At 54.0% G+C, this 10,202-nt stretch overlaps 1 protein-coding gene across 1 annotated transcript; it reads right to left on the bottom strand.

Annotated features, from left to right (window-relative positions):
• Positions 1 to 2,463: 2,463 nt before the first annotated feature.
• HMOX1 (heme oxygenase 1) lies at positions 2,464 to 9,648 on the bottom strand. Its single transcript, XM_022599965.3, has 5 exons — positions 9,515 to 9,648; positions 8,172 to 8,292; positions 5,476 to 5,967; positions 4,038 to 4,137; positions 2,464 to 2,993 (listed from the first exon to the last, which is right to left on the bottom strand). Exons 1-5 carry the CDS (start codon positions 9,535 to 9,537, stop codon positions 2,863 to 2,865), a joined length of 867 nt encoding a protein of 288 aa, XP_022455673.2. The 5' UTR covers positions 9,538 to 9,648; the 3' UTR covers positions 2,464 to 2,862.
• Between the last annotated feature and the right edge of the window lie 554 nt (positions 9,649 to 10,202).

The raw sequence follows: 10,202 nt of genomic DNA, 5'->3' as shown, positions 1-10,202 counted from the left end.
AGCCACCTCTGGTCTCGTTAGCGCCTCTACGACGAAACTCAAACTTGGGACTCGAGGGATGTTTCCTTAGACCCAATTGGTGATTTTTTTTTTTTTTAGTTGTATAAGAGTTTTCATTATCTGGCAATGCTTAAAATTTGTGAAAATTCATGACCAGATTCCCAGGCTAACTTTAAAAACGGGAAGATCTGGCAAAACTTGACGGATTCTCAAGCAGCAATAAGGACTGCATAATCTCCCCTCCCTTCTTTTCCATTCTCACTGGCAACATGAACTATTTTTTCTAATGTTTATTATTTGGTTGCACTGGGTCTTAGTTGCGGCAGCCTGGCTCCTTAGCTGCAGCACGTGGGCTCCTTAGTTGTGGCATGCAAACTCAGTTGCTGCATACATGTGGGATCTAGTTCACTGACCAGGGATTGAATCCGGGCCCCCTGCACTGGGAGCGCAGAGTCTTAACCACTGTGCCACCAGGAAGTCCCGCAACCTGAACTATTGGAAAGAACTTTTTATTCCATAGGCTACATTGGCACATACTTACGGGGAGTGTTTAAAATATGAGTCTGTTTATAGGGTTTCAAAATTAGATCAAACGAATCTGAACCTTCAGGGAAGTCCCTCTGCATGGAGACATAGCTTTAACTCATTCTATTTAACAGTGCTTTTATTTTCCACCGTGTGAAGAGAATACAAATTATTCAGCCATTTTCCTGTTAGTAGAATTTAAGATGGTTCTCTCTCCTCTCCCTCTCTTCCTTTCCTTCGTCACTACAAATGGTATCAATGCCCCCGTCACAAAAAAACTGGCAACAGGGCCCAGGGTGGGAAGAGCTAAGTCGCTATTTTGCGTGCCTACCCTTGGCATACATATCTCATGAACAGTGGCTCCTGGACCTGGTTGCACCTTGGAATCTCCCAGGAAGCTTTTTTTAAAAAATAAATTTATTTATTTATTTTTGGCTGCGTTGGGCCTTCGGTGCTGTGTGCGGTCTTTCTCTAGTTGCGGCAAGCGGGGGCTACTCCTCGTTGCCGTGCACCGGCTTCTCATTGAGGGGGCTACTCTTTGTTGTGGAGCATGGGCTCTAGGCGCGTGGGCTTCAGTAGTTGTGGCTCGCGGGCTCTAGAGCGCAGGCTCGGTAGTTGTGGCACACGGACTTAATTGCTCCGCAGCACGTGGGGTCTTCCCCGACCAGGGCTCGAACCCGTGTCCCCTGCATTGGCAGGCAGATTCTTAACCACTGCGCCAAAGCTTTTCATAAACAGCGATTCCGGAGTCCTGTCCCAGATCTCCAGAATCAGAACCTCTCCGGGTGGGGCCCAGGATACGTGGGTGTTGTGATGCCACCATCCACAGACTGGGGTTTGGAGGCCACTGGACCCTCCTAATAGCTGTAGGAGGCAGGTGTACTGTTAGTTTCAAGGAGACTTGAAGTGACTTAACCAAGGTTCCAGACTTGGTGACAAAGCCAGAACTAGGGAGAGGTCTCCTGGCACCCAATCCTCAGTCACATAGGAGTCGTACAAGGAAAAGCCTTGTCCCTGCTTTGCTAAATACACCTCCAGCCAAGGGCTTTCACTCTCCCAGACTGGGAGGCTGCATTTCTACCATTTCAGTGGCTTTCGGGACTTCGGAGAGTGGAAAAGACTTGGGTTTAGAACTGGCCGGACCGGGTTTAAATCCTTCCTGACCCTCAGAGAGCGTTAACACTCCTCACAGCTTTTCTCTGAGGATCAAATGAGATGATATCGTGGGTGAGATGATTAGCAAGAATCACAAAACACTGATCTCTTGTTTCATAATAGTATTATACACTGTTGGTATTTTACATGCATCTCATTTGCTTCTCAAAACAGATGAGCTGGGTCTCACTGTATTCATGTTAAAACTGACAGAACTGGGCCCCAAAAAGGTTAATAACTAACCCCAAAGGCAGAGCTACAAAATGGAGTAGCAGGGATTTGAACCAGGGATCATACTCCAGTCCCCAGGGTTCACTGCACAGGACACAAATTTTACCGCAGAATCTGCTCATTTCAGCCTAACAGGGAATCCCATCCTCAGTAAGGCTGAGTCTTGCATCAAGCAGTGTTCACCACAAAGATCTGCCCACCGACTGCTTAAAGGTCCCCCCCCATCCTCAGAGCAGAGCACAACATCCCCAACCAGCCCCTGTCATCCCCACCTTCACCCCTTCTCCCCACCAGGCTTTCAAGAAACAACTGAGGACAAGTCAGCTCCCCAAAGGTAACAGAACCCAAGAAAAACACTTCAGGTTACTATTAAGCCATGTAGTTTATTATTTCACATAAAAGTTAGCGACCAAGGCCACAGTGCTGTTAAACCCCTCCCTCCCACCCCAACCCTGTTATAAAAACAAAACAGAACACAACAAAATACCGCAGCTCAGGCCGAGTCAGGAACGAAAAGTGGCTCCAACAAAAACAAGACGGAAACACGAGACACAACATCTTTGCATATTTATACAAAAATTGCCAAGGCCCAGGGGGCAGGCGGTCACAGCATGTCAACAGGGAGACCGGGGACCCAGGGCATTTGGAGGTTCATGACAGCGGTCACTTCTGGCTACATCTTTTGGGCTCTACTGCAGGAACGGGGTGGGGAGGGTGCCCTCAGGGCTGGGCAGGATCCCTCGTCCCACTCTAAAGTTCAGGTCATTGGCTGGACGTGCTTTTGGTTGGGGGAGATGCCGCAGACTCCTTTCTTCCAGAGAGAGAGGGACGCAGGGAGACGGCAGGGACCCCAACAGCTGCTCCCACCCGCAATGCCCAAGGGAGGGAAGTCGGCCAAGAGGCTGTCCCGCTCCAAAAAGAGTTCACGGCCAGGAGCCAGCATGCTTACATTCACAAGGTGTAAAGCCCCACGGCAACCGTTGCCACCAGAAAGCTGAACATGAGGACCCATCGCATGAGCGGCACCTGGGAGAGGATGCTGAGCTGGGGCTTCCCCCTGGACGCCTCCGTGGGAGCAGAGTCTGAAAGAGAAAGGGGACAGTGTCAACACCAGGAGGACAGAGGTGGGCCCGTCTGACATCACAGAAAGACAAAGCAGAGGGGCCTCAGCAGGGTCTAGTACAGTCCCGCTCAACACAAACCAGTAGCCCTCCGGCCACTGCTTACATACCTCCGAAGACAGGGAGCTTACTACTTCTCCAACCTCTCCAGTCTTCCATTTTTGGCTACATTGTGAGGAAGTACCCTCCAGGGGACCACACTTTGAGAACCAGTGCGTTAGGGCCAAGTCCCCTCACCCCCACCAGGTAGCCAATCCCACCAGGACTGGCCACATTCCAACGTTCCCGGGCTCGATCCCGCCAACAGAGGGGCCGACGTGGGCCTAGCACACATGAGAAAGCCGCAGGGCAGGCGGGCGAGGGCGGCCCCGGGAGCAAAGTCCTGAGGTGACCTGCCAAGCAGGTGGCTGAGCCTCACCCCTCCCCTCCCCCAACTCCCAAAGCCACACTGCCACCCACAGGGGTGTCAGGGGACATTTGGTGGAGCACTCCGGTGCTTTTGGAAGTTTCCCAGATGTTCTCTCAGCACAGCCACCCCATCGAGAGCTGTCTGAGAAGTGTGAGGGAGGGACTGACACGAGACACGACCCTGAGGTTACGTGTCTTCCCCGCGTCCATGGCAGGGGAAGAGCTAGCAGCTGTCCTGGGCTCCCTGCCCCATGTCAGGGCGTCTCTGCGTGGGAACCATTAAAAGGTCCCCAAAGGAACCTCAATTAAGAGGGGAGAGGGCTTTGCCGTGACTTCTGAGGGTCCTTGGTGTGCAAGTCTTCCTTTCGAGCCAGTGACCTAGAACGAGCCCAACTTCCCTGATTCTAGAACTGGGGAGACCGAGGCGTGGAGGGGTCACCCACGTGGCTGCAGTCACCCGCTGAAGGCTGGCCCCACGCCCTCTGCCCACGCCCGACTTCGCATTTAAAACATTGAGGAGACAGAAGAGTCAACAGGTGCTGGAGCCAGAGAGCTGCGCCATACTCCCTCCAAATGCCGCCCCCTGGAAGCCCTCACCTTGCGCCCTGCTGCCAGCCCGTCTGCGAAGGCCTGGTGCCTGCGAGGGGCTCTGGTCCTTGGCGTCCTGAGTCAGCAGTTCCTGCAACTCCTCAAACAGCTGCAAGACAAAAGACACATGTCTCTGTGAGAGGTGGGGTCCGGCCAGCTGAAGGGAGGTTTGAGGTGTGTGGTTGGGAAACGTTAGGACATACCAAAATCACGGGAAAAGATACTGAACATCCATGGACCTTTCACCCAGCTTAAGAGATAAGATGTCACAAGTCCATCTGACCCGCCTGCCTGCTCCTCCCCAAATACTCCCCAGTAATAGCCACCGTGAATTCAGAGTTCACCGTGGCCACTCACGCCCTTATGTTGCATCCCTCTGCAACTGACGTCACGAGCGGTACGCTAGCAGGCACTCCATTCTCTTGGTGAGATTCGCCCCTGCTAAGTGTGCTCCATGGTATTCATTAGCCAGGGTTTACAGATGAGAAAACTGCAGCTCCCAGAGATTCAGTGCCTGGGGCCGAGGCTATCCCAGAGGTCAGGCAGCACAAGCCAACTCTCCCATGGGGCTCTGGCTCCAAAGCTCCCGTTCTTTCTATACCACCTCTCTGAAAGACAGATTTTCTTGGAGGACTGACCAGGTTTTGTGGGTGATGATGTTGTTTTTTAGGGGAATGCAAGGAAGGGGCATTGCTCCATTAAGGAGTGCTTGGACCAGGCTCTTCTGGGGTCCCAGGCTGGGAATAAAGAGCCAGCGAGAGCATAAGCTGGGAGCCCCAGTCCCCATGGGGCCTCCAGGTGCGGGGAGAGCGATGGGATTCTCAAACATCCGGATTAGAAGAAACCTCACCCGCCCTGGGAACACACCCACCCCCAGCCCTGCCCAAGAAGTCATCCTTCAAGGAAAGGCCTCGCTTGAAGCTCACCTTCCCCTAGATTTGAGACACTTATAGAAAGACACACCCAGCCTCCCTGGCTGGGCTGAGGCCCAGAAGGCGGAGGCCACGTCTACAGCACCCGTAACCCCTGCAGTGCCAACCTGGCTACACACAAATGCACAGGCAACTTGTATGTTGTCACAGAGGACTGCCACAGAGTGCCACAATGGTGATGCTCGCAACCCACAATAACCATAGCTAATATTAGACAGGTGATGCCATGCCAGGCCGTGCTATTAGGACCTGATTGATTTAAATTCGCTTAAACCTCACAACTCTTACGAGATAATGTCATTTCCCCATTTTACAGACAAGGAAACTGAGGTACAAAGCGATTAAGGGATCTGTCCAACATCACGCAGCCAGTAAGTGGCAGAACTGGGACCCTGGCCCCCGAGCCCCTGTCCCTAACCGTGACCCTCGGCCCCCACCTCCCCTGCTCTGCGTGAAATGTCCCTGGAGGAGCAGCTGGGGGACACGGCGGCCACGCAGGGCGGCCAGACCCTCACCTGGATGTTGAGAAGGAAGGCCGCCTTGGCCTCAGCGAGGACCCTCTTCTTGACCTCGGGGGTCATCTCCAGAGTGTTCATACGGGAGCGGTACAGCTGCTTGAACTTGGTGGCACTGGCGATGTTGGGGAAAGTGAAGAAGGCCAGGCCCTCTCCGGAGCTGGGCAGGTCCAGGGCCTTCTGAGCGATCTTCTTGAGGACCTGGCCCCCGGACAGGTCACCCAGGTAGCGGGTGTAGGTGTGGGCCACCAGCAGCTCAGGCTCGGCGCGCCCCACCTCTTGGAGTCGCTGCACGTAGCGCCTGGTGGCCTGCGTGTAGGGGATGGCCTCCTGCCAGCGGGACCCGTACCAGAAGGCCATGTCCTGCTCGAGGGCGCCCCTTCGGTGCAGCTCTTCCGGGAAGTAGAGGGGAGTGTAGACCGGGTTCTCCTTGTTGTGTTCGATCTCCTCCTCCAGGGCCACATAGATGTGGTACAGAGATGCCATTATCAGCTGAAACCAGAGCGAGCAGGTCAGTATAAGAGCTCCCCATCCAGCCCCTTCACACTACTGCCTTCAGAGGGACCCTCGTCACCTCCCCGGGCCGGGCCCCCACCTCCTGCCAGCCCCTCCGATCTCCTCCACACAGCAGCCAGAGGGAGTGTCACAAGAGAGAAATTCGATCATGCGCTGTCTGGGCCTAAAACCCTTTTATCACACTGCATAAAACACGCAGCCTCACTTCATCCTTGGAAAAATCCAACAAAGGCATAGCTATGCCCATTTTACAGAAAAGGAAACTAAAGCCCAGAGAGAGTATGTGACATGGAGGTCACACAGCTAGTAAGAAATGGAAATGGAGCCAAGCCCAGGCATGGCTAGGGGGGCCATCCTGGCTCTGGAAAACGTACGTGAATGAAAGTACTTATAGGAGATGCCAGGCACCTCCGGCCTTTGACCTCTCGATGACCATCTACAGGGCATGGTTCTCCTCCCCAAAGGACCCCTCTGGAAGCTGAGCTGGGGGACAGGGCCAGTGCTCCTCGGTTCGGGGAACTCCTGTTACACATTAATTCTCTAGTTTGAGTTTGAAAGAGGACAAAGGATAAATGCTCTGGTGGAGGTTTCCAGATGATTTCTGAGCCATAAACGTTCACGGCAGCACCATTTCTCACCGGGGCAGAAAGCCAAGCAGCCTGGTACAGAACAGCCTGGGCCTTCGACTCTGACCGGCCTGGTTCTAACCCGGCTCAGCCAGTCCTCAGCTGTGTGACCATGGATAAGCCACTCGCCCTCTCTGGGCGATGTGAGGTCTGAGTGGCTCTGCACAAGTCAAGCCTCGGTTCCCTTCCCTGCAAAGAGGAGTAATCCAACCACACAGTAATGGGCTGGTGTGCAGGTCCAGCAGGATGACACAGGTAAAGCACTAGGTGCAGCCGGACACTTAGCCCTTGAGTCAGAGGCCATACTGATAAAAAAATGCTACCTCCATCAGCATAATCCGAGTGAGCACTGGGTCCTCTCGCGGACCTTTGTGCTGCCTTTGAACTCAGTGGCTGAGAAGAAAGACCCAAAGTCTACAGTGGCTGGGGTTAGGATACTCCAGCAGCCACGTCCCCACTGCCTCTGCCCCACCCTCATTTCAGCAACTGTATGTCAGCTTTTTTTTTTTGCGGGGGGCGGGGGAGGACAAGGGAGCAAGGGCATAGCCCAGGGCCCCAACCCGTTAGAGCTGCACCTTAAATCTCCCTTCACTGAAGCACCTCTCATGTTGGAAATGGGAGAGCTCCCGAAAGCAAAAGGCAGGGGTGTCAGGAGTGGAGGGCTACAGCTACCCAGCCCCACAGCTCAACCGGAACGAGCCTTTCCTCACACCCAGCACCTGCCTGGTTCTTTGCCACATGCTTTCCTTCTATTTGTATGAATTTCACAGTTGTACTGGGAAATAGCAAAACCTGTGCCTCACATACAACGGGCACTTAAGAAAACCCTGCAGGGAATTCCCTGGCAATCCAGCGGTTAGGACTCTGAGCTTCCACTGCAGGGGGCACAGGTTCGATCCCTGGTCGGGGAACTAAGATCCCGCATGCCATGCAGCACAGACAAAAAAAATGAAGAAGAAAAGAAAACCCTGCTGTTGAAAAATCTCATTTCATGGATGAGAAAAACGTACCTTAGGGAGGATGGATGAGGTGTCCTTAGTCTTACTATTAGGAAATGGATGTGCTCGGGCTCAAACCCACATTCCCCCTTGCCTTCAGAGGCAGAAGAGAACTAGATCAGAAGCATAAGCTCTGAAATGAAACCAGCCTTGGTTCCATTTTGGCCTTCCCCATTTACCTACTGGCTGTGTGACCTTCTGGTAATTACTTAGTCTCTGAGCCTTCCCTTCCTCATCTTCCTTATCAAGACTGAGGCACTAATTAGAAATTAAGTAAAATGCCAAGCAGAGCCTAGGTGGTCAGCTGATGGTAGTACTGCCCCAGCCCCTCCACAACACCACATAGCAGGCTGTGAATCTGCTGTGTGACCTTGGGTAAGTCACCTCCCCTCTCTGAGCCTCAAAGTCACGATCTGTAAAAAGATTCCCTTGAACATGCCCATCTGGCCCCTCAGCATCCCTGGTCCCCACCCCCACTTAAACCACTGCCCTGAGCCTCGGGAGCACCCACACCCAACATTCCCTCTGCCAGGGCTGGTACCACCAGGCCACATACCTTAAAGCCTTCTCGGGTCACCTCGCCCTTCTGAAAGTTCTTCATGAACTGGGCGTTCTCCGCCAGGGTGTGCACCTCCTTGGTGGCCTCCTTCAGGGCCTCTGACAAATCCTGGGGCATACTACAGAGAAAGGGAGGGACGTGAACAAGGTGGGGGGCTCTGAGCAGAGTTCTTCCCAACGTTGAGCTTCTGAGGGTACCCCTGCCTGTCGGCAAGACTTAAAGAGATTTCAGCTTTTATCAGGCTTCTCTGCAGAAATCCAGCCTCCCACTTAATAAACAGCCATGTTCCCAACTACCTTAAGATGCAGCCCCATCCACACTTTTCAGTCATTAAGATACTATGTAACACGGTCCCCCACCAAACCAAGAGGGAAGTCCTGGTACCAGTTATTCTCAGTGGAGGAGAGGAGGCAGCAGCACAACCCAGGGAGAAGCAGCAGTTGGCAGGATGCACGTTCACATTCAACTTTGTAAGTGCTTTGATTGGCTTTTAGACCCAAGATTTAATTCATTAACTTTGTTGAGCTCAGATACAAATCTCATGACCCCTTATAATATTTTGCTCATCACAGAAGTGTTTGAGTTAAAAAGGCTAAGTAAATTCAGCTTTACTCAAGAAAAAGTCCCTTTCGGCGAGTATTTCTGCCGTATGTCTGCATCCGCCTCCCGAGAAAAGGGTCATTTCTCCTTTCTCTCCCACACCTCTTCCAGAAACATCATCCCCTCTTCTGTATGTGCTGATCAAATTCTTGGGAGAAGGAAAGGAGCCAGACTTGTAGGGGGACAAACCAAGGTTCACATCCCAGCTAGCCAGGGAACCTTGGCCTTGCTGCCTCTCCCAGCTGTGCCATTCTCATCAGTAAATGGGGACACAGAAGCCACGGTGATGTCCTGCTCCTGCATTCAACAGGTAGTGAGAGGTGGATGCGGCCAAGAGGGGGCTCTAGTGAGAAAAGCAGGCACTCACAGCCAGCCTTGGACAGCCCCCAGGATCTCGGATTCAGCACACGGCCACCTCCAAGCACACACAAGTCCAAAGCCAAAAACAAAGTTGGATCCCACGGCAACACTCCCATCGGGTCACCCACCCGGAGTCAGGCATGTAATTCATCTTTCATCGCTCCGACTACCCCACCGGGCGGGACTGGAACCCCGCTCCTCCTTATACCAAAGCCCAAGAGACCGGCCGCCCAGCGAGGTCGCTTCCTGCTTCCCTGCTGAGTCTCGGCAGCTCGGCAGGAGGACAGGCGCAGGGGCAGGGGCAGGGGCAGGGGCAGGGGCAGGGGCAGGGGCAGGGGCCGCCCCTCCCGGGAGAGGCCGGTCCCTCGCCCCGCGCTTGCCTGTCGGGCTGCGGGCGCTCCATCCTGCGGTGGTGCTGGTGCGGGGTCCGGTGCTGGCTCCGACGTCTCGGGACGGGTTCTTGGAGGCGGGAGGGCGACTGTGCAAAGCCCAGACCGCGCCGTCTATTTATCCCCGGGGCGGGTCACGTGGCCGCCGCCAGACAGCCGATCCACACTTACTGGCCCGACATTGCAACACCCGCGAGGGCCGGCGCCCCGCCCGCCCCTGGCCTGCGGGGGTGGAGTAGGCGCGGTCATATGACCCTTGGAAAACAAAGCTATTTAAAACAGGACGTGAAAAGAAAAAAAAAAAAAAACCAACAACTTCTGGAAATCTGAGCAGCTGTGTGATCCTGCCACTTCCAGAGCCTCCCACCCAGTGATGGGACTTGAACGCTCCAGGGATCTGAATGGTTCCAGAGGGCTGGGAGGCAGCGCTTCTCAGAGCAGGAGGTGTGTGTTGGGGGGTGGCAACGTCAGGGACTCTCCGACCCCAGAGCCTGCCTGCAGTTCCCCGCTTCCCCTCCCCAGCCTGCTCCCTAAGTATCACCTCCTCCCGGGTCCCTCAGCTGGCAGCCTGCCTCCTCATACACCCTTTAAATGTCCACTTAGGGCCTTTTTTTTTTCTTGAGAACCTACTACGTGCTAGAGACCGCACTGTTTTCATGGTTCATCCCTCCAGTTACCC

This window comes from Delphinapterus leucas, chromosome 11 (genome assembly GCF_059928025.1).
Source record: "Delphinapterus leucas isolate spDelLeu-1000000601 "Yukka" chromosome 11, BTC_Dleu_Yukka2, whole genome shotgun sequence".
Classification (NCBI taxonomy): domain Eukaryota; kingdom Metazoa; phylum Chordata; class Mammalia; order Artiodactyla; family Monodontidae; genus Delphinapterus; species Delphinapterus leucas.
The sequence above is the reverse complement of the archived record's forward strand: the minus strand, read 5'-3'. Positions and strand labels throughout refer to the sequence as shown.

Bases quoted from the DNA above. Each gene is read 5' to 3' on its own strand.
- HMOX1 (XM_022599965.3), bottom strand. From the start codon at position 9,537: ATGGAGCGCCCGCAGCCCGACAG. The intron at 5,968-8,171 runs GTATGTGGCCTG...CTCTGGTTTCAG, and splicing joins TGACCCGAGAAGGCTTTAAG to CTGATAATGGCATCTCTGTA. The intron at 2,994-4,037 runs GTGAGGGCTTCC...TTTCTCTTTCAG, and splicing joins GGCTGGCAGCAGGGCGCAAG to ACTCTGCTCCCACGGAGGCG.